The sequence below is a fragment of the Cetorhinus maximus genome, chromosome 22 (genome assembly GCF_964194155.1).
Source record: "Cetorhinus maximus chromosome 22, sCetMax3.hap1.1, whole genome shotgun sequence".
In the NCBI taxonomy this organism is placed as follows: Eukaryota; Metazoa; Chordata; class Chondrichthyes; order Lamniformes; family Cetorhinidae; genus Cetorhinus; species Cetorhinus maximus.
In genome coordinates, this window is record NC_135900.1 from 48824232 (window position 1) to 48851026 (window position 26795).

The 26795-nt window shown below is 42.2% G+C and overlaps 1 protein-coding gene across 2 annotated transcripts in view; it reads right to left on the bottom strand.

Moving 5' to 3' along the window:
- LOC144696683 (adiponectin receptor protein 2-like) overlaps positions 1-26795 on the bottom strand; it is an 88024-nt gene that overhangs the window by 27396 nt on the left and 33833 nt on the right. For both annotated transcript variants that reach the window (XM_078568262.1, XM_078568261.1), the window contains exon 3: positions 7354-7467. In XM_078568262.1, coding sequence (XP_078424388.1) covers positions 7354-7467 — 114 coding nt within the window. The remainder of the gene's footprint in view (positions 1-7353; positions 7468-26795) is intronic.

The window sequence follows — 26795 nt, forward strand, 5'->3', positions numbered from 1 at the left end:
TTCTTCTCCGCCGATGCTGCCAGACCTGCTGAGTTTTTCCAGGTATTTCTGTTTTTGTTTTGGATTCCCAGCATCCGCAGTTTTTTGTTTTTATCGAGATATTTATGGAACCTCCTCCTCCTCCAGTTAGTTGTTTAATTGTCCACCACCATTCATGAACGGATGTGGCAGGACTGCAGAGCTTAGATCTGATCCATTGGTTGTAGAATCGCTCAGCTCTGTTTATCGCATGTTGCTTAGCATGCAAATAGTCCTGTGTTACAGCTTCACCAAGTTGACAGCTCATTTTTAGGCATGCCTGCTGCTGCTCCTTGCATGTCCTCCTCCAATCTTCATGGTTGATCCCCTGGCTTGATGGTAATGGCAGAGTGGGGGATATGCTGGGCCATGAAGTTACAGATTGTGGTTATATACAATTCCACTGCTGCTGATGGCTCACAGCGCCTCACAGATGCCCAGTTTTGAGTTGCTAGATCTGTTTGAAATCTATCCCATTTGGTAGGGTGGTAGTGCCACATATTGGAGGGTATCCTCAATGTAAAGACGGGGCTTCATCTCCGCAAGGGCTCTGCAGTGATCACCCCTACCAATACTGTCATGGACTGATGCATTTGCAACAGGTAAATTGGTGAGGACAATGTCAAGTAGGTTTTTCCTTCTTTTGGTTCCCTCACCACTCACTGCAGACCAAGTCTTGCACCTATGTCATTTAGGATTCAGCCAGCTCGGTCATAAGTGGTGCTACTGAGTCACTCTTGGCGATGGACATTGAAGTCCCCCACCCAGTGTACATTCTGTGCCCTTGCCACCCTCAGTGCTACTTCCAAGTGGTGTTCAACATGGAGGAGTACTGATTCATCAGCTGGAGAGGTGTAATAGGTGGTAACAAGCAGGGGGTTTCCTTGTCCCTGTTTGACCTGATGCCATGTGACTTCATTAGGTCCAGAGTTGATGTTGAGGACTTCCAGGGCAACTGCCTCCCGGCTTTATACCACTGTGTCATCACCTCTGGTGTACCTGTTCTGTCGGTATGACAAGACATACCCAGGGATGGGGGTGGTGGTGATGCCTGGGACATTTTAAGGTATGATTCCTCAAGTATGACTATGTCAGACTGTTGCTTGACTAGTCTGTGGACTGCTTTCCCAATTTTGGCACGAACCCCCAGATGTTAGTAAGGAGGACTTTTCAGGGTGGACAGAGCTAGGTGTGCTATTGTCATTTCCGGTGCCTAGCTGATGCTAGGTGGTCCGCCTGGTTTCATTCCTTTTAGGCTTTGTAGCAGTTTGACAAGACTGAGTGGATTGCTAGGCCATTTCAGATTTAACCACATTGCTGTGGTTCTGGAGTCACGTGTTTGCCAGGCCAGGTAAGGGTGTTTCACTGCCTAAAGGGCATTAGTGAACCAGATGGGTTTTTGCAACAATCGACAATGGTTTTGTATTCACTATTACCGAGACTAGCTTATTTTTAATTCCAAATTTATTAATTGAATTTAAACTCCACCAGCTGTTGTGATGGGATTTGAAGCTGTGCCCCCAGAGCATTAGCCTGAACTTCTGGATTGCTTGTCTAGTGACATTACCACTACACCATCGCTTCCCCATAAGTCAAACCCTCCCCTTTCATCCCAGGAATCAATTTAGTGGACCATCTCCAAACTGCCTCCAATGCAAGCACTCCCTCCCTAAATGATGAGAACAAAGCTGTACACAGTACTCTAGGGGTAGTCTCAACAACACCCTGTACAACTTCAGCAAGACTTCTCTACTTTTATACTTCATCCCCTTTGCAATAAGCACAATTTGCCTTCCTAATTATTGCTGGCCTTGCATTCTAACATTGTTTTTTTTAAATTCATTTACAGGATGTGGGCATCACTGGCTGGGTCAGCATTGGTTGGCCATCCCTAATTGCCCACGAGAAAGTGAAGGTGAGCTGCCTTCTTGAACCGCTGCAGTCCATGTGCTGCAGGTAGACCTAAAGTGCTGTCAGGGAGTGAGTTGCAGGATTTTGACCCAGCAACAGTGAAGGAACATTATATTTCCAAGTTAGGATGGTGAGTGGCTGGGAGGTGAAATTCCAGGTGGTGATGTTCCTATGTGTCTGCCGTCCTTGTCCTTCTAGATGGTAGTGGTCATGGTTTGGACGGTGCTATCTAAGGAGGCTTGGCCAGTTCCGACAGTGCATTTTGTAGATGGTATACACTGCTGCCACTCTGTGTCGGTGGTGGTGGGATTGAATGTTTGTGGATGGGGTGCCAATCAAGCGGGCTGCTTTGTCCTGAATGTTGTTGGAGCTGCACTCATCTAGGCAAGCAGAGAATATTCCATCACACTCTTGACCTGTGCCTTGTAGATGGTGGGCAAGCTTTGAGGAGTCAGGAGAAGAGTTACTTGCCGCAGAATTCCTAGCCTCTAATCTGCTCTTGTAGCCACAGTATTTATATGGCTAGTCCAGTGCAGTTTCTGGTCAATGGTAACCCCCCCAGGATGTTGGTAGTGGGGGATTCAACGATGATAATGCCACTGAATGTCAAGAGGCGATGGTTAGGTTGTGCCTTGTTGGAGATGGTTATTGCCTGGCACTTGTGTGGCACAAATGTTCCTTGCCACTTTTCAGCCTAAGCGTGGATATTGTCTAGGTCATGCTTATTTGGACATGGACTGCTTCAGTGTCTGAGGAGTCACAAATGGTGCTGAACACTGTGCAATCATAAGCGAACATCCCCACTTCTGACCTAACATTGGAAGGAAGGTCATTGATGAAGCAGCTGAAGGTGGTTGGGTCTAGGCACTACCCTAAGGACTGCTACAGCTATGTCCTTGGACTGAGATGATTGACATCCAACAATCACAGCCATCTTCCTTTGTGCTAGATTGTTTCAAATGATTCAGTCTCATCTTTTCCACTGATGTGCCGGGCTCCCCCATCATTGAGGATGGGGATATTTGTGGAGCCTCCTCCCCCAGTGAGTTGTTTAATTGTGCACCACCATTCATGACTATGCACAGTACTCCAGATATGGTCTCCCCAGTGCCCTGTACAGCTGCAGTAAAACTTCCCTACTTATATATTCCATTCCCCTTGCAATAAACACCAACATTCCATTTGCCTTCCAAATTACTTCTTGTACCTGCATACTAACTTCTGTAATTCCTGTACCAGGACACCCAGATCCCTCTGTACCACCAAGTTCTTCAATTTCTTCGTTTAAATAGTATACTGCTTTTCTATTCTTCCTGCCAAAGTGGACAAGTTTACATTTTCCTACATTATACTCCATCTGCCAAATTTTTGTCCACTCACTTAACCCATCACATCCCTTTGTAGATTCCTTACCTCCTCTTGACAACTTACTTGCCTATCTATCTTGGTATCATTGGCAAATTTAGCTTCCATACATTTGGTCTCCCCATTAAGTAATTGATATAAATTGTAAATAGTTGGGACCCCAGCACTGATCCCTGTGGCACTCCATTAGTTACAGCTTGCCAACCTAAAAATGACCCATCCATACTCTATCCATACTCTCTGCTTCCTGTTAGCTAACCAATCCTTTATCCATGCTAATATGTTACTCCCTACACCATGAGCTCTTATTTTGTGTAGTAATCTTTGATGTGGCCCCTTATCAAATGCCTTTGGAAATCCATGCACCCCACATCTACAGGTTCCCCTCCAAGTCTCATCCTCTAAGGATGAATGTTTTCTTTAGCTCCTCTCTTCCTTTTTATATTCTTGTCGAAGCTGTTTTATATTTTCTAGTTTACTCTCAACCTGATTGCTCCTTCTACTATTTTTTAGTCATCCTTTGCTGGTTTCTAAAATTTCCCCAATCTTCTGGCCCAACACTAATCTTTGCAACATTGCATTTCATGCCTTTTCTTTCAATCTGGTACTATCCTTAACTCCCTTAGTTAGCAACAGATGGTGCATCCTTGTTGTAAAGCCTTTCATTCTCAATGGAATATACTTTTGTTGAGAATTCGGATATATCTCCTTAAATGTCTGCCACTGCTCATCTACCATCTTACCCGCAGTCTACTTTAAGTTTATGAAGACTGAGTTGGCTAAAGGCAATTACAAGGGTAAGACACTAGTTTCAGACCCAAGTTCCTCACCTCAAACTAAATAATAAATTTCATGTTATGATCACTCTTTCCTAGAGAATCCTTTACTCTGAGATCACCAATTCAACATGTATTATTATACATTACCAGGTCCAAAATAGCCTGTTCCCTGGTTAATTCCACAATGTATTGTTTTAAAAAAACTGTCCTAAGCACACTATGAACTCACCTTCAACGTTACTTTTGCTAATTTGATCTGTCCAATCTAAAGGAAGATTAAAGTCACCCACGATTATTGCAGTACACTATTTAAAAGCCCCCATTATTTCTCAATATAAACTCTGTTCTACAATGTAGCTACTGTTAGGGGGCCTACAGATCATTTCTCCAAGGGCTTCTTTCCCTTGCTGCTTTTTATCGTCACCCAAACTGATTTGACATCTTGGTCTTCTGAGCCAAGCTCATTTCTCACTACTGTAATGATCCCAGCCTTTACTAACAGAGTTACCCCATCGACATTTCCTTTCTTCCTATCTTTTCAAAATGTCAAGAACTCCTGAATATTCAGTTCCCATCCTTGATTACCTTGCAATCACATCTCTGTAAAGGCTATCGGATCATACCCATTTCTTTCTATTTGTGCCATCAATTCATCTATCATGTATGACTGCTGCATGGATTCCGATACACAGCCGTTATGTCTTTTTATCCTTTTCTCCTGCTCTGACCCCATTTGCTTGTGCATTCAAATGTTTGCATGTTCTGTCTCTTTCTGATTACCATTACCCATATTGCTACCCTGCATTTTTGCCTTACCTTTTCTCTTTAATTTTTAAGTTTCCTTCACCTGAACCCCCCCCCCATCCCCCTCACTTTTAATTTAAAGCCTTATCCACTGCCCTAGTTATGATTCGCCAAGAGACTGGTCCCAGCAGAATTCCCATGAATGCTTTCCTAACAGAACAGCTTCCTCTTTCCCCAGTACAGGTGCCAGTGGTCAAGACTGAAACCCATTTCTCCCAGACAAATCTTTGAGCCATGCATTCAACTCTCAGATCTTATGACCCTGTAAAAATTTGCTCATGGCTCAGGTAGCAATTAAGATTACTTCAGATTACCTTTTGAGGTTCTGCTTTTTAAATTTAGCCCCTAGCTGATCATACTCCCTCAGCAGAACCTATTTCTTATGTACCGACAACAGAGGCAGGACTGTGTGGACTATGACAACTGGATTTCTCCCCTCCCACTCCAAATTCCTCTCCCACCCCAAGACGTCCTTAACCCTGGCACTGTGCAGGCAACACTTCCTTCAGAACTCACGCTCTCAGTTGCAAAAAACAGTACCTATCCTCCTAATTATACTTTCCCCTGCCACTACTATATTCCTTTTTATTCCCCCACCTTGATTCACCACTTGTACCGAGGTGATGTGGTTAGTTTACTCATCCTCCTTGCAGTCCCTGCGCTTATCCGCATAGGTTATAAGAACCTCGTAGCTTGGACATGCAAGGGCTGAGGCTCCCCCAATTCTACCTTCTGGATCTCCATACCTGTCTCACTAGTAGTCGCACCCTCCTGTCCCTGACCACAGACCAAATTTGAAGTAGCTGCTCTTGCTTTCTCTGCCTATCCAAAATAATGTTTCCTTTGGTACAGTTGGAACAAAATGCAACCATGTGAATTTAGGATCAAATGATTGTGTGACATCATCTTGGCAGGCATTCTGGAAAAGAGGCTGAGCTGAAAAAGTTTGAAATGGCTGAAATTTTTCTTTAGTTTGATTGGATCCATGAAAAATTTAATAGGCTGCTGTAAGTATGGAACAGAATTGAACAGCTGTGTGGAACCTAGTCAAATTAGGAGGAACAGAAATTGAAACAGCCAAATACACACATCTAAAAATATTTTATTATGCAGTTTGTCACCATTCACCTCAGCAATCTCAGAGCCCAAACTGACAAAGAAGCCCCTGGCCTCGCACCACCAGCTAGATTGACTTCCCAGCAACACCTCAACTACAGCCACTTGATCAACTTCCCTTTTCAACCAGACTCTGGATTCCCATCATCAGGCTACCAAGTGGCCTCTGATCTGTGTGTAGCTACCTTCATTAAAGCCATTCATATGATGCCTCTATCACTTCCTCCATTTCCCAAACTCCAACCACTGTCAGGCTTACACACACAGATCAATACTCTTGTTTAGCTTCTTACCCATATTCCACCTACCTACCCCCCATCTTTCCAAGTTCATTTTGTTCATATGAAACATCTCCTCCCTCAATTTTTTCTCCACTCAACTTCCCTTTCTGGTCCCTATGCTAAACTGATGTAGTTAACTCTTTTCAGGCACAGTTGGCCTCTCCTTCAAAACATTTGGCAGTATCACACTCTTAACCCCGCTCTAACCACTGCCCTGTTTACAACTCCCCTTCCTCTCTAAAGTCTTCAAACAGATCAGTGCTTCCTATCTCTGTGCCCATGCCTCCTGAAACTTTGCTTTCGAATCTGTTCAGCCTATTACTGACCTTCTCACTGCACCAAAACAGCCAAAATCACAGGCAACATGCTCTGGTGATCTACCCGCCCTCATTCTTCTCCACCTTTCTACAGTGTTCCATATAGTTTACCATCCCATCCTCCTCCCAAATGTATCCTTAGCTGCCCAGCTCCATGGGACTATCCTTGTATCGTTCCCTTCCTCCTTATCTGAGCACAGCTGTCACATTTCCAGCAATTACTTCTCTTCTTACCCTGCAAATATCACCTCTGATATCCTGCAAGGATCTATTTTAATCTATGCTTTCTTTGGCAACATTATTCACATGGATGGACTAGACAGCCTGTGTGCTGGTGATACCTAAATTCTACCTCTCCACCATTTTTCTAAACTTTTCGACTGCCGCAGACTGCTTGTCCAACATCAAGTCATGGACAAGTCATGACATTGTATCAGTGACAAAATACATGAAACTTTCTTTCATCTATCATCTGCAAAATTAATTTTTCTGAAAACATTCACAGCATCATATTGTAAAGTAGAATTAGATACATTAATATTTTACTTTGTATAACATCAAATTTACTGTTAAGAGTACACAAGAATGTAAAGTGACAGAAATATTTTAAGAAGATAATACCAATGACAGGTAAATTTAGAATAGGCTTAATAATAGGTTTATTAGAAGAGCCAACAAGAACATTTCATGACAGTAATTACAAAAGAAATGATAATTATTCTTTCAGAATGATAGAATGTAAATGCCTTTAGATTAACTCACCTTATGAACAAACTCTTCCATCTTTTCCATGGCATGATGGGCTTGTAGCAGTGGAGCAATGCTCATGAATCCCTCTTCTTCAACTGTTTCACTTTCTTCAGGTTCCATGTTATTCTGAAAGATAACAGCATACTTTCAAAAATGCTACCAAAATCCTAGTTTTTAGTTAGGGCTTTGTTAAACCCTGCTGTTGGTTAAACCCTACTTATGCATAGTTCAGCCTATTAGGCAAAACAGGGATTTCCCCAATCCTTCAAAATCTCTTCATTGTTTCTCAAATTGACAATGAAGGCTCCTGTTTGTACAGTCAAAACTTCTACTTCAACTGTTTTTCACCAAGAACATTTGTCCCAACTATGGACTCAAGGCAAGACATTCACAGCAATGTATAGTCAAACATACAGGATATTGCTTGAAAAAAGTGAAAGTATCAAATAGCATTAATTGTTAATAGTGAGCTTGTAAAAGTTATAGGTACTGCAATTACTTTCAAATCTTCAGATGTGAAATAATTACCCTATTTGGCTTTGTGAACAATTAATATCACCCAAATTCTTATAGTTTCTGCCAGGCCAAAACAACACAGAATGCTGCTTGGCCGGGGCATCTTTCTTGGAATGCTGGTTGTACAATTCTCTGACTGACTTGCAGTGAATTCCTCACTGCACCTGCTGCTAGAGGTCTGCTTTTTTTTGGTCAAATCATTCAAAATCATTGAGCTCAACCTAGAAAAGACAAATTTGCACAACAGCCTGAACCAAGGATAGTTTTCTTGCAAAGGAAATAGTTGGACCAAGTGCTTTTGGTTATCTGGAATTGGCTTCATAAGATCATCCTTAACTGTCACTGGGTGAAAATCCTGGAACTCCCCCTCTAACAGCACTGTGGGTGTACCTACATAACAGGGACTGCAGTGGTTCAAAAAGACAGTTCACTATCACCTTCTCAAAGGCAATTAGAGATGGGCCAATAAATGCTGGCCTAGTCAGCGACGCCCACATCCCGTAAATGAATTTTTTAAAATGCAGACGGAATTGGACAATCCCATTGCACTAATTGTTGAGAGGCATTCCAAGATACACGGCACTTTACATCCGCCCATATTAAATTACAGCTGCCATCGTTTTGGTTAGCTACCGGGTACATATTCTGTACACTCTATTTTGTATTCGTTGCTTCTTCCAACTCCAGTGTCGCTTTCACTGCCCCTCTAGTTTGGTCTACAATTTTTTTGAAATTAGAAATAGTTGTAGTTCCAGTATAGAGAAGAGGCAGCCCATTCAGCAATTTTGCCCCTACCTTTTAACAAACTCCTCTAATCAATATTTCTGATAATCTTTCAGCCAGTTTCTTATCCATTCCCAGCATTCATCCTAGATCCTCACAGCTTTTGAATTTACAAAATATTTGTCTGGAACTTTATCAAAAGCCTTTTGGAAGTCGAGGTACATCACATCACATTAAGCTTCCCACAATCCATTTGGTTACTGATGCAGATGATTATCATATTTATCCCTGATATTCAATTCTATTACTTTACAGGAATGGTCTGTAGTCCCCACCCCTAAGCCAACACATTAGCCAATTTACAATCTACTGGTACAGTCCAAGGTTCCATTAAATCCCTCATAAACAACATATCAAAGGAACTCCTCCCTAGAATGTCAACTTTGGGATAGATACCATCAATCCTCAAGTATTTGTTTATTTGGAACAAAAACAGAAACAGAAATACCTGGAAAAACTCAGCAGGTCTGGCAGCATTGGCGGAGAAGAGCACAGTTGACGTTTCGAAACCTCATGACCCTTCAACAGAACTTTGATGCTGCCAGACCTGCTGAGTTTTTCCAGTTATTTCTGTTTCTGTTTTTGTTTTGGATTTCCAGCATCCGCAGTTTTTTTGCTTTTATCTCTTTGTTTATTTGGAGTCCATTTAACCTGTCTGAGACTTGCATGTCATTAATGGTGAATTCACTGATTATACAAGGGAATTTTTTTTTAGAGAAGACATGTTACTCATGTATTCCCTTGTGAACACTCAGAGGAAGCAGTCAGTCATTATTTTATGCTTAGCTTCAGCTTCAAGCCCATTTTCATCTTTTACAGTTTTCACCTCTTCCTCTAACTGCCCTCTTGCTGTTGTAGTGCTGAATAATTTCTTTTTTCTGTTATCACAGAATGACGTAGCACAGAAGGAGCTCTCTGAAAGAGATGTCCAATAAGTCCCACTTCCCTGTTCTTTCCTCACAGCCCTGTATTTTTCCCCTATTTATCCGATTCCCTTTTGAAAGTTATTACTGCATCTGCTTTTATCAACGATTCAGATAGTGCATTCCAAGTCATCATAGCTCACCGCTTAAAAATGTATTTCCTCATGTTACCTTTGGTTCCTCTGTCAATTATGATTAGCTTCAGCAGCTACGTCCTTTGCCATGTCACACTCTGCCTTTCTGATTACCCTTTTAAGTGTTTCTGCAAGTCCCAGTCCATTTTTCCCTTCACACTTTATACAAGTCATTTTTCCCATTCGTTAATCCATTTAGGGTTGTATTTATTTCACTGGAACTGTTGTATTAAGGAATATATTTATCCTACATGCTCAATATTATATCTGGCGTCATAAGGATTCATAAACAGGTAAGAGATTTCCTTTCAATGCTAAAACTTACACACCAGCAAGAAGTTTACATAAAATAATGCTTAATAAACAGTTTTTAATAAGTTACTCTAAACCATGTCAAAGTTTGAAATTAAACACGTTAAATCAAGTTTACCAGCTGTTGTACAGATGATTTAAAGATCACAGTGTATGTGACACGACAACAAATACCACAATTACAAATAAGAATCTGAGATAGATTTTTCTGGGGTTCAGTGGTATTAGTCACTCCCATAAGCATCTTCCTTTTATAATCACTGACTTACACTGCATTATATCATCCGGACCCAGGAGTATTCAACAAAATCCCCTTGCGACCTAAACAATATATCTTCTTCAATCTCTCCAAACATTACAACATATTAAAACAGGCCATTCAACAAAACAGGTACATGCCAGAGTTAATGATCTACACAAGCTTCCACATCTAACCTCATGAAGCTAACCTAGGAACATAGGACTTAGGAGCAGGAGTTGGCCATTCAGCCCTTTGAGCCTGTTCCGCAATTCAATAAGATCATGCCTGATCTGAATGTGGTCTCAACTCCACTTTCCTGTCTGCCCCCCACAACCCTCGACTCCAATCCATGTCGATCAAAAATCTATCCAACTCAGCCTTAGAAATATTTAAGGACCCAGCCTCTACTGCTTTCTGGAGAAGAGAATTCCATAGACTAATTCCATATCCTGTTAAATTCTTATCTCCATCTTAAAAGGGAGACTTCTTTATTCTTAAACTCTGCCCGCTAGTTCTAGTCTCCCCCACAAGAGGAAACATCTTCCTGATCTCCACCCTATCAAGTCCCCTCATGATTTTATATGTTTCAACTAGATCATCTTTCATTCTTCTAAACGTCAATAGGTATAGAACCATAGCAAAGTTACAGCACAGAAAGAGGCATTCAGTCCATTGTGACTGCTCCAGTTGAGAAAGAAAACATTTTTTAAAAAACTAGCTGCCTATTCTAATCCCACCTTCCAGCACCTGATCCGTAGCCTTGCAGGTTACAACACTTTAGATGCAGATGCAGTTGCCTTTTAAATGAGTTGAGGGTTTCTGCCTCCACCACCAAACACCACCACCCTCTAGGTGAAGATGTTTTTCCTTATGTCCCCTCTAATCCTTTAACCAATCACCTTAAATCTGTGCCCCCTGGTAATTGACCTCTCTGCTAGGCCCGACTTGTTCAATCTTTCTTCACAAAAATAATCCCTTCGTCCCAGGAACGAATCCTCTATTCTTTCCTCCCTCATGTGCTTATCTAACTTTTCCTTAAACAAATCTCTGTGATTTGCCTGAACTACTCCTTGTGGTAACAAGTTCCAGATGCTAACCACTCTCTGTGTAAAGAGATTTCTCTTAAATTTCCTGCTGAATTTATTATTAATGACAATCTTAAATTTATGGCCTCTAATTCTGGTCTTGTTCACAAGTGACAATGTCTCCTTTACATTTAACCTATCAAACCCTTTATAACCTTAAAGACCTCTGTCAGGTCACCCCTCAGTTTTCTCTTCCCCAGAGCAAAGAGCCCCAGCCTGTATAACTTTTCCTGACAAGCATATCCTGTCAGTTATGGTATAATTCTAGCAAATATCTGTTGCATCTTCTCCAGTGCTTCTATATCATTTTTATAATATGGAGAACAAAATTATTTATGGACTCCAAGCACGGTCTAACCAATGTTCTAATTAAGTTTAATGTACACAAGGATCAGTAAGGGGCACACGAGGAGACAATGCCTGAGTGAGACGGAGACCGAGTGAACTGCGAATTAGGTTTGCATGGTAAGTTCAGGTTTAAATATAGATTAAGAGTCAAGCTCTGACATAGAACTAACAAACTTGAAGTAAGTTAGACTACCTTGTTAAACTGCCTGGTAGTGGCAGTTATCTGTCAATCAGCTCAAAGTAGTTGGTTCAGTTGGTGTTGATTACTGTAGCAGGAAGCTAAACCAGCTGGTGGCTTGCAGGGGCTAGATAAGAGTCAGGCTTTTCAAACCACATGATCAGTAAGGGACACACAAGGAGACAAGGAAACTATGCCTGAATGAGAAGCGAATTAGATTCACATGTGAATTTGGAGCATGGGGGAGAGAGGTGCTTTAAGTAAGGTTTATTGCAAATAAATGTGTTAAGTATTAGCTGGATTTATAAGTACTAGTAAGGTTTATTAATAGTTGTAAGGTTTATTGAGTTAAGGCCAAGTAAAATTAATATAAGTAAACTTAAATGTGGGAGGCATGATTAGGAGATTTGTAGATGACACAAAAATCAGCCATGTAGTTGATAGTGAAGAGGATAGCTGTGGACACCAGAATGATATCAATGGTTTGGGTGAGTGGGCAGAAAAGTGGCAAATAGAATTCAATCAAGTAAAGTGTGAGGTAATTGGGGTGGGCAAACTGCAGGGTGAGGGCTGTACTGGGGAAGGGGGGGGCGGAAGGATTTGTGTGGGGCACAAGTTGATCTGTGCAAGTGGCTTCAAGATGGTGAGCAATGAGGAGGCAGTCTCCAGGTCAGATGAGGCCAGATGGAGATGCAAGGGTGTGTGTGAATGAGTGAGTGGTGATGTCCCTTGAGCTGGCAGTGAGTGAGATGCCAATGAATGTATGACGGGGTTGAGTGTGTGAGTTTAGAGTGATGAGATGGTTGCCTTATCCTGGATGAGATCATTCATCCTCTATTTGCATTAGATGGCCAACTCTTCTGTGCAGCATTGGCACTGATCACCACTGCCATCGCCTACCAAGCCAGAGTGGCAATGTTGCTGCCCCTCCTGCGGCCAGAGTGGGTGTAGAGGACATCATGGCAGGCCTCCATGGCGTCCAAAAGGCGCACAAGGGACGCTTCACGAAACCTGGGGGCTGCAGTCTTCTTGCCTTTCAGGGCCATGTCTTATTCGCAGCAGTCTTGGGCTGGAAGCACAGAGCTGTGCACGCAGCTGTACTTTAAATGTGGCGCCAGCTTGATGAAGCAGCGAGGTGACGGCACAGCGGGCGAATCAGAGCCACCTGCCATGGAAACGGCGTGTTTCCCAGGAATGCATAATTACTGTGGTGGGTTTGAGACAATACAACATGAGAAGCCACCATTGCGGCTGGTGGGTAAAACGTCATTTTACCCGCCCGCTACCGCATTTAGTGCAAATCTGGGACGATGTCACCCTATTGTCTATGTTTCCAACATGGTTGATCTTCTATCTCAACTCCACCTTCCTGCACTATCCCCATACTCTAATATCCAAAATCTATCAACCTCTGTCTTGAACATACTCAACGACTGAGCATTCACAGCTCCCTGGGGTAGAAAATCCCAAAGATTTACAATCCTTTGAGTGAAAAACCTTCTTCTTATATCAGTCCTAAATAGCCAATGCCTTATTCTCAGTCTGTGACCCCTCATTCTTGATGCCTCAGGTATAGTCCTCTCATCTGCCCTGTTAAGTGCTTAAAAATTATATGTTTCAATTAAATCACCTCTCATCTTTCTAAATTCTAGGGAACATAGGCCTAGTCTACTCAAACTCCTTACATAGGACAATTGTCTAATCACAGGAATTAGTTTAGTGAACCCTCATTGCAATGTGTTCAGGAAACAAAAGATTGTTTGAAGCTACCTCATGATGCTTATGATCAAGCCACAAATACTGTGCTCTAAGAAATGGCAAAAGAAAGCAGTGTTGAAAGGAAGGTGAAAAGCAGTAACTTTAAAAACAATAAAAATGTGAATCTATTACTAATATTATTTTGATGGAATTTTCAACTGAAGAAGTACTTCTCCTCACTCTTTGGGTCAAATTCCTTAGTTGCATGGCTTAAATGTTACCTTGTAACCAATGTTTCCTCTAAGCCACTGCTTACCAAACCACTTTTCAATGTTTCCCATTTTAAGACTTGAAAATTAATGTGACCCCAAATACCAGTAAAAACAAAAGAGCAAAAGAAGCAGCATAGAAACATTCAATATATAATTCAAGTTCACATATTATAGATAAAAAATACATCATATAAATATGAAAATCAGAGTTTTTAAAAGTACTTTGCAAAAGTTTTATTTTATGTGCTCATGTAGGTTTCAACCAAGCTCTCAATATCCCATGGTGACAGAAGACTCAGTGAAGCCCCTCTTCCCCCCACACACATTGTAATCAGTCCCTCTCCCTCACCAAACACACACATGCCCCTCTTTCCAAACCCCCTACCTCCCAAACTCACTGAGCAGCCCCTCTTCACAATCCCCCTGCCCACCAGACACTCACTCAGTGGCCCCTTTTCTTAGCACCCTCCCCCCTGCCACACATGCTCACCAGCCCCTGCCCCCGTTTTGGCCCAGTTGCTGGTGCCTGCAAAACAGTGTCGCTATCCTGGGGTAAGGAGCCTGTACAACAGGCAGACAGGAGTGGAAATGCAGCAAAGTCTGAAGCCACCACTCAACTTCCTGGCTCAGCCGCAAGACCTCCCAGTTTTCCCCCCACACTCAGTCAATGGCTGAGTTACACTTGCCAGCCTCTGCCGGCGCCAAGTTGGTGCACAAACATCCCAGATCCACTCAACTTCGCCACTAAAAGTGGTTTCGGAAGTTAAAAAGCACTTTGGCTTCACCATCCACCCAATGCTGTTTGACAGCATCAATCCAGTGCATCCAGGTGCTGCCTGCCAGAGCCTCCAGAATAGGTCGTCATCTCCCCACAGTCATCATTACTGCATTGGAGGAGGAGGAGTTCACAATCCCAAACATGACCTTTGGGTTGCTACCTACAGTTTGGGAACCCATGCTCTAAGCTGCACAGCCACGAAGCATCCCGGAAGTTCCCACAGAAGTCAGCTCCTTTAAGTTACTGCAGTGCACAGCCACATAAGTCACACAAAACAATTTAAAGAGTATGTGCACTTAAATTATATGGCCGTGCACAACAACAAAAAATTAAAGAGAATGTTGCTCCTAACTACCCTTTAGTTAATATGGCCCTGTCTTGGAAGTTCGGATCTTGTTCTTAGCAAAATTGTTTTATGTGATCATAGTTCCCAATTAATCGGTTGTCTTATCAAACCTGGATATTTTATACTTTTACCGCAAACGTTGTTACTGAAGGACACATTCCAACACACATTGGAGGCCCAGCTCATTAAGGACTCTGATTTTTTTTAATATAAAATGCTCCCTCAGCAACATAGAATATTAACCAGGCCTCAAAACGCTATGATGCTTTGCTGTTTCTTTCACACTCTAAGTAGCACAGAATAACATGGGGAAAGTGAAACAATAAAGCTGTTCAGCAAGATTTCATTCAAAGCAAAGGAGGTATATTTCATAATTAATGGAATGTACACCATTATTTCAATGACTCAGTCAGACGAAATGTAACACTCTAGGCCACAGTACTTCAGGAAAGCTACTCGTGGGTTCTGTACCTCCAACTGTGTTAATTTTACTATAGACAGGAGGGTTACTATTCTGGAAAGACCTTCATTACCCAAATTTATTTTGTGGTGGAAACTAGGCTATTAATTACTGAAACACTGAACCTTTCCAGAAATACGTTTGAATTGCAGCAACTTATTTATGCTGCCTGTCATATAATTAGTTTCATAATTAAAAATAACTAACATGTATTATGGCTTCCTGGTAAACTTTTCAGAGTTCAGTTATAAAGTTTCTGTTGCTTCGAAAGGAGATAAATTTGATAAATCTGATTTGTTATGAAGCTAAAATGGATGGGAAAAGAGTCCTTCACAAGTAACTATTGGAAGTAATTATTTTATCTCTGAAGAGCAAGAGCACAGAGCTCACAACAATGTTGGTGTGTCAATAACAAGGCAAATAAAATAGTCAGGCAAATTACTCTCACTGAATACCAACATTTTATCCATTTTATAAGGCTGCTGAGTGTCAGGAACAAACCATATTAGTACAAGAGCAAAATACTGCTGATGCTGAAAATTTAAAGTAAAAAGCAAAAAATGCCAGAAACGCTCAGCAGGTCTGACAGCATTTGTGGAGAGAGAAACATGACCTCTCGTCAGAGCTCTGTCACTACTATGTGGCAAATCTGGCAGCCATTTTGGACATCTCACACAAAACAATAAGCTGAATGACTAATTCATTTATTTTTGATGGTGCTAGTTGGGGAGACTGAACATTGGCAAATTAAGGGGAAGGCAGTGGTGTAGTGGTATTGCCACTGGACTGGCATTCCAGAGACCCAAGGTAATGCTCTGGGGACCCAGGTTCAAATCCCGCCACGGCAGATGGTGAATTCAATAAAAATCTGGAATTAACCATTGTTGATTGTTGTAAAAACCCATCTGGTTCAATAATGTCCTTTAGGGATGGAAATCTGCCATCATGTGACTCCAGGTGTGGTTGACTCTTAAAATGCCCTCTGAACAAGGGCAATTAGGGATGGGCAATAAATGTTGGCCTAGCCAGTGATACCCACATCCCATGAACGAACAAATAAAAAACAGAAAAACTTCTTGATCATCTTCAAACAGCGTCATGAAAGCTTTATCATCTACCATAGCAGACAGAAGTGGACAGAAGTGGTCTTAGTTTAAAGATTAACCTCCCACAGCAGCAGTGAATGTCAGCCTGGCTCACAGAATCTTACAGTGCAATTTGGCCTATTGTGCCTGTGCCAGTTCTTTGGAAAGAACTGTCCAACTTACTCCCACACCCCAGCTTTTTCCCCATAGCCAGGCATAGGGTGCCTGCTGTGTGTTTCATGCATAGCAGCAGTGACTGTCTTTCAGGGGTGCTATGCAGCACTGGCTGGGTCGCTGTATAGATGCAAATCTTCCCTTTCCTTCCAGTTGGAGTATTGTTTGTAATTCATCATCCCAGGAACCCGTTATGTGAATGCACTGGAAAAGCTGGGGTTGACACCCAGTAGTGGATAAGCAGAAATTTCCCGCAATTAAACATTGGAAAGATTGAAGCCATTGCCTTCAGTTCACACTTTAAACCCTGTTTTGTAGCTACCAACTCCATCCATCTCCCTAGCAACCGTCCAAGACGAAACCAGTCTGTTCAGAACCGCAGCATCATATTTAACCCCAAGATGAGCTTCTAACCATGCATCCTAAGACCGCTTATTTCCAGCTCCACAATATCGGGCGACATTCAGCAGCATATGTCCTCAGCCCAACCATCTTCTGCTACTTCATCAATGACCTTCCTTCTATCGTAAGATCAGAAGTGGGGATGTTCGTTAATGATTACACAATGTTTAGCATCATTCGCGATTCCTCAGATACTGAAGCAGCCCATGTCCAAATGCAGTATGACCTGGACAATATCCAGGCTTGGGCTCACAAGTGGCGAGGAACATTTGTGCCACACAAGTGCCAGGCAATGAACATCTCCAAAGAGAGAGAGTATCTAACCATTGCCCCTTGACGTTCAATGGCATTACCACCACTGAATCCCCCACTATCAACGTCCTGGGGGTTACCACTGACCAGAAACTGAACTGGGCTAGCCTTATAAATTCAGTGGCTACCAGACCAGGTCAGAGGTTAGGAATCATGCGACGAGTAACTAACCTCCTGATTCCCCAAAGCTGCCCGCCATCTACAAGGTGCAAGTCAGGAGTGTGGTGGAATACTTCCCACTTGGTTGGATGAGTGCAGCTCCCACAACACTCAAGAGGCTTGACACCATCCAGGACAAAGCAGCCCGTTTGATTGGTACCACATCCACAAACATTCACTCCCTCCACAACTGATGCACAATAGCAGCAGTGTGTACCATCTACAAGATGCAATTCACCAAGGCTCCTTAGACAGCTCCCTTCAAACCCATGATCACTACCATCTAAAAGGACAAGGGCATTAGAAAGATGGGAACACCACCACCTGGAAGTGCCCCTCCAATTCACTCACCATCCTGATTTGGAAATATACCTAATTTCCTTCAATGTTGCTGGGTCAAAATCCTGGAACTTACTCTCTAACAGCGCTGTGGATGTACCTACAGCGCATGGACTACAGCAGTTCAAAAAAGCAGCTCACCACCACCTTCTCAAGGGCAACTAGGGATGGGTAATAAATGAGGGCCCAGCCAGAGAAGCCCACATCCCATGAGTTAACTTAAAAAAAGAGACACGGTAAAACCCTCATTCATGCCTTTATTACCTCTAGACTTGGCTATTCCAATGCACTCCTGGATGGCCTCACATATTTGAACCCCCATAAAGTTGCAGCCATCCTAATCTCTGCTGCCTGAGTCCTAACTCACACCAAGTCCCAGTCACCTATCATTAGCTTCTAGTCAAGCAACAATGCAACTTTAAAATTTTCATCCTTACTTTCAAATCTTTTTATAGCCTCACCCCTCAGTATTTCTGTAATCTTCTCCAGCCCCATATATCAGAGCTCATCTCATTCTGGCCTCTTTAACAACCTTGATTTTAATTGCGTCACCATTAGGGGCCATACCTGTAGATGTATAGACCCCAAGCTCTGGAATTCCCTCCCTAAACCTCTTTTTCTTCCTTTAAGATAGTCCTTAAAACCTACTTTAAACAAGCCATTGGCCACCTGCCCTAATATCACCTTATGGGGCTCAGTGTCTAATCTTGCTGTATAATGCTCCTGTGAAGTGCCTTGGGACATTTTATTACATTAAGAGCACGATATGAATACAAGTTGTTGGACAGTCCAGTTGTGCTAGATTCCTTCTCAAATTTCCAACATTAGCTTCTTTCAGTTGAGCATTTTCACCAGTGACTTATCTTGGTCCCTTTCCATAGCTTCCTTAAACCTGATTAGATTATGATCATTATTACCCAGATGTTCTTTCACTTAAACTTATTTCATTTGCCCTACTTTATTCCTAGACCTAGGTCCAGCACTGTTTACATTCTCACTGAGCTAGAAACATACTGATTAAGAAAGCTCTGTATACATTTTAGGAAATTTTCACCTTCCTTGTTCATTACCAAGTTTTTCCCAGTCTATATTAGGGTACTTGCAGTATCCTACTCCAACTGTTCTATTAGTTTTCCATTTCTTTGAAACTTGCCTACAGATTCAGTCCACGATCTCTTTCTCAATATTTGACGGTCCATAGTAAATGTAAGTAGTAAACCCAGCAATGTAGCTACTTTTTTTATTTCATAATTCTAACCAAATAGATTCAGTCTTTGAAGTGTCTAGTAAATTGTCCCTATGGGCAGACCTCAGGACCCATGCTGAGATTAAATTAAGTTTGTGTCTATTGCTGAATTCACAATTTCAAAAAAAGACATTGATTAAAAACCCATTCACTGCATTTAACTTATTTTATCACTTATGAAAACAAGCATTTGTATTCATTATCCCAATTCAAAGTGTTTATAGCCATTTGAGCTGTCAATCAAACTAAACTGACAGGCACCCCATTGTGATAATGAAATGTTGTGAAATCAGTCATGCAGCACTAATCCTATAATGATAATCGACATGCTGATGTCAACAGAGTGAAATAGCAAGCACTTTTTAAAAAACACTGGAGAGTTTTTTCTAATATTAAAGGACAGGACATTTAAATGCCTTGACAAGTCCAATCGGTTTATGTACCTTTTACACACACTCATGAATAATTTTAACAATCCCAAAAGGCACCTTACCTCTCCCAAAGGGGCACTGGTCCTCTCCCAAAGGTATCCCAGGACCATATCCAAAAGATTATCTTACCTCTCCAAAAGGGTTCCCTGCCTCTCCAAAGAACTCTGGCTGCTTTAGGCCTTCTACCACCTGGACATCCCACTAGCCAAAATCAAACCTGACCGAGGCAGCTGCCCTTTAACATGTGCAGTTGCCTCAGTCCGCCGCAACTCCTCCCTCCCCCACTCACCGCAAAAATGGCAGAGACCAGGTTCAGGGGCAGGACTTCCAGATCTGGCCCTCCGTCATCACATTCTCAAAGACGGAGGGTCTCTCCGTCTGCGTGAACATTCTGACCCAGGTCTTTTTTTTTTTAAATGTCTCAACTCTTCAGCGTCCTATCATTATGTTCCCCTACTAGGTGTTGCCCTTTTGAAAGGTGAAATTTACCTACTGAAAAGGTGGAGAAGAGAAAATGCACACACTTAAATGTTCATTACAACACTAGCTCATAAGTATTTAAAATTCATAATGCTGGTAAGCACAAGTGTCTAAGCATTCTACTAAAGAAGTGAAAAAATACAGAACTAAAGTAGGATTTCCTCTCACTCTAGAAACCTTTAAAATATTTTGACTGCAAATCTGAAAAGGCAATATTTGGTTTAACAGCCATTTTTTGTTTGAGGGTGAGGGGAAAAGAAGAGAAACAGGATAGGGCAAGGAAAGAAATATAACTAGGAAAGAGCAAAATGAATGTAAACTACAGTCAGTGATCAGTGTTCTAAAACTACGGCGTGAATGGAAAAGGAACAGCATTTTCCTTTTAAAATAGCAAAAGAAATAAGATTTTAAAGGTATGAAATCTATAGCACAAGACCGCATTTTAAAAACATTCCTGTAAGTAACTACTTCTTCTCCCCTGTACATACATCGAGTGTTGCAACCTGATAACATTTTCCCAAATCACCAATGTGGATTTTGGCCAAACACAAACCCAAATGTACAGGCAACTTTGGGCCTTCAAAGACAATTAACGTTCCATAATTTTTCAAGCTGTGGTTTCCAACTGAAATACTACATGGTTGGCATATAACAATTTCTACAGCCAATCATAGGATTCTAATCATATTTCAGTTTGATAATAGGAAAGTTTAATTTTTGATTTGTAGAACATATGTAATGGCACATGTCCATTTGTGACCTCTCAGCAATTCAAGGTGTTTATGCACACTTGTTCAGCTGTTGCCAAAGCAGCCCTGCAATGTAAATAAGGTGAACAGAATAATATTATGGAAACATTTCCATAATACTAAATGGGAATTTGTGGAGTTACGGTAAGTTTCATTTCAAGGTGAGAGCTGTCACCCTCAGCCATGACATGAAGCAATGTAGTTGAAAGCTTCAGAAAGATCTTTTCAAATTAATGAGAAATTTAATCAAATACATTGCAACCAGCCAATATTTTGCTAGTAATAATTTTGCTGATTATTCAAATAAACTTCTTCTTTTGAGTGCAACAATTTTTCCTCCAAAATAAAGTAGAGATTTTGCTTCACAAAAGATGATCACATCTAAAAGATGTTGAAATATTCCAGGTGTGAAATAAGAGAACATAAGCTTGTCTATAAACGTTGTTTCTTGGCAATAGTTAATCTAGGAATTTCTACAATAATCTCCTCTATTTATGAACTCTTGGCTCTTGGAGCGAAGTTGTTTCTTTTATAATACAAGGCGGCAAACCAGTGGGCCAATCGCAAGCCAAAAGCTATCACAGGCAGCCTTGGGGAAATCAAGTATTTAGGTGCACTGGTAATCAAAATACAGGAAAGACGGTGGTGTAGTGGTATTGTCAATGGACTGGTAATCCAGAGACTCAGGGTAAAGCTCTGGGGACCTGGGTTTGAATCCCACCATGGCAGATGGTGAAATTTGAATTCAATAATATAGAATAATTAATGATGACCATGAAACCATTGTGGATTGTCGTAAAAAGCCATCTGGTTTGCTAATGTCCTTTAGGGAAGGAAATCTGCCATGCTTACCTGGTCTGGCCTACACGTAACTCCAAACTCACAGCAACGTGGTCGACTCTTAAATGTCCTCTGAAATAACCTAGCAAGCCATTCAGTTCTCAAGGGCAATTAGGGGTGGGCAATAAATGCTGGCCTAGCCAGGGACGTCCCCCTCTCATGAACAAATAAAAAAAACAAATATAAACCCAAACTTATTGCACAAACTTTCCTACCCATATTCACAACTCTCCTCTCATTACCACTGTGATTTCTACCAGCAACAAGGCCTATTCAATCACTTCCTTGTATTTGTCATCATCCTCATTCTCTTACATTCTTTCAACCTAATTTCCTTCTGAACCCAACCCAAGAAAAGAAAAATCTTTCAGGTCACATACAATTGCATCTTCAAAGTCCCAACTGTCCATCCTTGGACTTTCATTCTCCAAAATATCACTCATTTGCTAAACTCCCAAGACTACTTCCAGAGCTCTTGCTTGCAATATTTCTCATTTGGTCTTGGTTAGGCTTTCGCAAATCTAAAGAATGCAGAATTGAACAAGCCTTAAAGAGGAAGCTGGGCCAGTTCTTGGCTGGAACAGAGATTGCATCATGGAAAAAGCAAGTGGACAGTCACGATGTGATGATCTAGATTGGTTTGAATCATCGAAGGGAATGGTTCATTTCAAGAGTGCTCCTTTTGTTCTGCAAAAGTGTAATGGTTTGTTGGTGGCCTGGGCCCACTCCCTTGGACTTCCCTCACCTTTCCAAGGACCTACCTACAGGGAGCCAGACAGAATTCAGTGCAACCCAAGGTCCTTGTGATGAGTCTGTAAATGGACAAAATGAATGGTGGTGGATAATTAAACAACTTACTGGAGGAGGATGCTCCACAAATATCCTCATCCTCAATGATGGAGTAGCCCAGCATATCAGTGCAAAAGATGAGGCTGAAGCATTTGCTACAATCTTCAGCCAGAAGTGCCAAGTGGATGATCCATCTCGCCTCCTTCGGAGGTCCCCAGCATCACAGATGCTAGTCTTCAGCCAATCTGATTCACTCCACATGATGTCAAGAAACGGCTGAAGGCCCTGACAATATTCCGGCAATAATACTGAAGACTTGTATTCCAGAACTGGCGGCGCCCCTAGCCAAGCTGTTACAGTACAGCTACAAGACTGGCATCTACCCAGCAATGTGGAAAATTGCCCAGCTATGTCCTGTCCACAAAAAGCAGGACAAATCTAACCCGGCCAATTACCGCCCCATTTGTCTACTCTCGATCATCAGCAAAATAATAGAAGGGGTCATCAACAGTACTATCAAGCCGCATTTGCTTAGCAATAACCTGCTCACTGACGCTCAATTTGGGTTCCACCAGGACCACTCAGCTCCTGACCTCATTATAGCCTTGGTTAAACATGGACAAAAGAGCTGAACTCCAGAGGTGAGGTGAGAGTGACTGCCCTAGACATCAAAGCCGTATTTGACAGAGTGTGGCATCAAGGAGCCCTAGTAAAACTGGAGTCAATGGGAATCGGGGGAAAACTCTTTACTGGTTTGAGTCATACCTAGCACAAAGGAAGATGGTTGTGGTTGTTGGCAGTCAGTCATCTCAGCTCCAGGACATCACTGCAGGAGTTCCTCAAGGTAGTGTCCTCGGCCCAACCATCTTCAGCTGTTTCATCAATGACCTTCCTTCCATCATAAGGTCAGAAGTGGGGATGTTTGCTGATGATTGCACAATGTTCAGCACCATTTGTGACTTCTTAGATACTGAAGCAGTTCATGTCCAAATGCAGCAAGGCCTATATAATATTTTGGCTTGGGCTGACAAGTGGCAAGGAACATTCACACCACACAAGTGTCAGGCAATGACCATCTCCAGCAAGAGAGAATCCGACCATCGCTTCTTCATGTTCAATGGCATTACCATCACTGAATCCCCCCACTATCAACATCCTGGGGGTTACCAATGACCAGAAACTGAACTGGATTAGCCATATAAATACTGTAGCTACAAGAGCAGGTCAGAGGCTAGAAATCATGCGACGAGTAACTCACCTCCTGACTCCCCAAAGCCTGTCCACCATCTACAAGGCACAAGTCAAGAGTGTGATGGAATACTCCCCAATTACCTGGATGAGTGCAGCTCCCACAACACTCAAGAAGCTTGACACAATCCAAGACAAAGCAGCCCGCTTGATTGGCACCACATCCACAAACATTCACTCCCTCCGCCAACACGCAGTAGCAGCAGTGTGTGCCATCTACAAGATGCACTGCAGGAATTCACCAAGGCTCCTTCAAAAGCACCTTCCAAACCCACGACTACTACCATCTCGAAGGACTAGGGCAGCAGATAGATGGGAACGCCACCAACTGGAAGTTCCCCTCCAAGTCACTCACGATCCGACTTGGAAATATATCTCTGTTCCTTCACCGTCACTGGGTCAAAATCCTGGAATTCCCTTCCTAACAGCACTGTAGGTGTACCTACACCACATGGACTACAGTGGTACGAGAAGGCAGCTCACCACCACCTTCCCAAGGGTAACTAGGGATGGGCAATAAATGCTGGCCCAGTCAGCAAAGCCCACATCCCGTGAATGAATATATTTAAAAAAAAACAGCCTGCTCACTCTCATCAGGTCATCCATTTGATCCTATAGTTCACCATATATATTCAGATGGGGTCCAATGCCAAATTTGGCCAAGGTTGTAGACCAGCATGAACCAGCATGGAGAGCAATAACCTTGCTAACTTGTCACATGTTAGGCACAAGGCAAATTTCTCCTTCTGGGTGTGTAAAGTTATAACTTTGAAGTTAAAATTTTAAACCAGTTGATGTCTAAGTGACGTACTGCACGAAAACAGAATGTTAATAACTTTTCTTTATTCTTCATTGCGGACAGTATAAAAAGAGTATTAACATAAATTTAAACTGCTTTCTCAAACTTCAAGGTTACAAACCCAGCACATTCTACCGAAAAAATACTTGTTTTTCCAGCCAATCTAGAAATGACAATAAGAAAGACCAAGAAGTCCATACAAGAGCGAGAGAACGACTTGCATTTATATAGTGGTTTTCATGACCACAGAACATCCCAAACTGCTTTACAACCAATGAGGTGCCTTTTGAAGTGTCATCACTTTCACAACGTAGGAAATATGCATGCGGCAAGCGCCCAAAAAACAGTAATGTGATAATGGCCAGATAATCTGTTTTTTGTGAGGTTGACTGAGGGATAAATATTGTCCAGGACACCAGGGATAAGTCTCCTGCTCTTCAAAATAATGCATTGGGATCTTTTACATCCACCAGAACTTGCAGATTGGGCCTTGGTTTTTCATCTCATCCGAAAAACAGCACCTCCAACGGTGCAGCAGTCCCTCAGTACTGCACTGGAGTATCACCCTTGATTTTTGTACTCAAGCCCCGGAGTGGGACTTGAACCTCGCACCTTGACAGAGGTGAGAGTGCAACCAACTGAGCCATGGTTGACACTCAAATATATAATATACCAGAGTCAAAGTTAGGCTTTTTTCAAGGGCAGCAACAAATGTTTTAAAAAGTAACTGAGTCAAAAATTGTTTGATCCACTCAGACAGGAAATTCCCCACTAAACTACAACTCCTTAGTATCTTATTGCCTTCCATCCCCTTGCCCATGCAGCTTTTCTTCATGTGCAACCTGTTATGATCCCGGGCCAGAACCGCATCCCCTGTCCCACCCCCCAGGTTTTTGGAACGATCCGATTAGGGGCCAATTGCTTATTGTTTAAAGTAGTCAATGTTCAAGATCCAAGGTACTTGCTAAGAGAATAAAGCCACAAGATTCCACAATTTTTGAACAAATAAAATAAACTTTATTATACAAGGTCAGAAAAATAAAACAATTTATATTATCAAACATTCAGGGTTAATATGAGGTAAAAGTGAATTAACAAGCAAACTGTGGTTGAACACCTACACTACACGTTAAATAGCAAATGCGACCAAGGCAGATCCCACATATTTCCCAGCAGCTCACCCAGACATCAGTAAACACTGAGTCAACCAATCTCATTGAAACTCTGTCTCTCTCACAAGGGATTCCAGTCTTCATCTTCGTAGATCTAGCCTTGGAATTCTCTCCAAAGGTTGCTCTTACTCAGACTACCTCAATGAATGCACACTTTAGAGATTTCAATCTAGTCTCCCAAGACTCCGTTCCCCTGGATTTCCGAGTCTGTGCTCGAGCACCAACTCAAGCACAACTTCAGCTCTTTGGCCGCGCTGAGCAGAACATTACTGCACTAAAGGGTTATCTTTACCCCAGTGGCCCGCAGCACTGAATCACCCACCTTGTGCTGCCCTCAGATCTCCAGAGCTTCTCCTGAGCCCTCACTACTTGAAGCCTGCCAACTGCAGCACTTTTAAAACATGGAGCCTCTTCCTTTGCTCCTCTCTTTCTTTCAAGGACCGCTCCCTGTCCCCTGCCTGGGACTCCCTTTGGGACCTCTCCCTGTCCGGGACTCTTCTCCGATTATGGTGCCTCACCTCCCAGTTGTGCCATTTCTTTTTACGCAGGCATCCTTGACCCAAAGAACTACAAACACCAGGCTGCACATGCACAGCCTGCTCCAGTCATGTGGCAACTCCTGGGGCCTGTCTGGACTTGTAATTCCCGACCTCCACCCTACAACGAGTAAGTTTGGATCTCGTAACAAACCATCAACAGTGAGCACTCAGTTATTCCATTACAGTGATGGTATTACAGCTGAGACAAATCCTATACTCATCTGATGTCCACTCATGCATTTCTAATTATGATCATTGACCAATTTTCCAGTCATTAGCCCAGCACATGAAGGTTAACTGTAACACCTCAACAATACGTCTGAGAAAGATGCACAAATGAAGGGTAAACCTGGCACTTCTATTCCTCTGGATGCTCAACTACTCACTATTTTCAACAGCTCAGCCACTGTTTTGACCAGCTCAGCCATAATAGGAACAGAAATTGTTTTGTTGTATTATTTATGCCTGAAGTAATTTTAAAAGCACATACACCTTCAGAAAGTGCTGTCCTCTGCAGTATCCTGGGCATGTGTACGTTTAGTTATCTAGTCAGTTTAAAACTATCCAAAACAGATAGTAGTAAAACAACTTTCTCTGACTTTGCTACTAGTTCAAG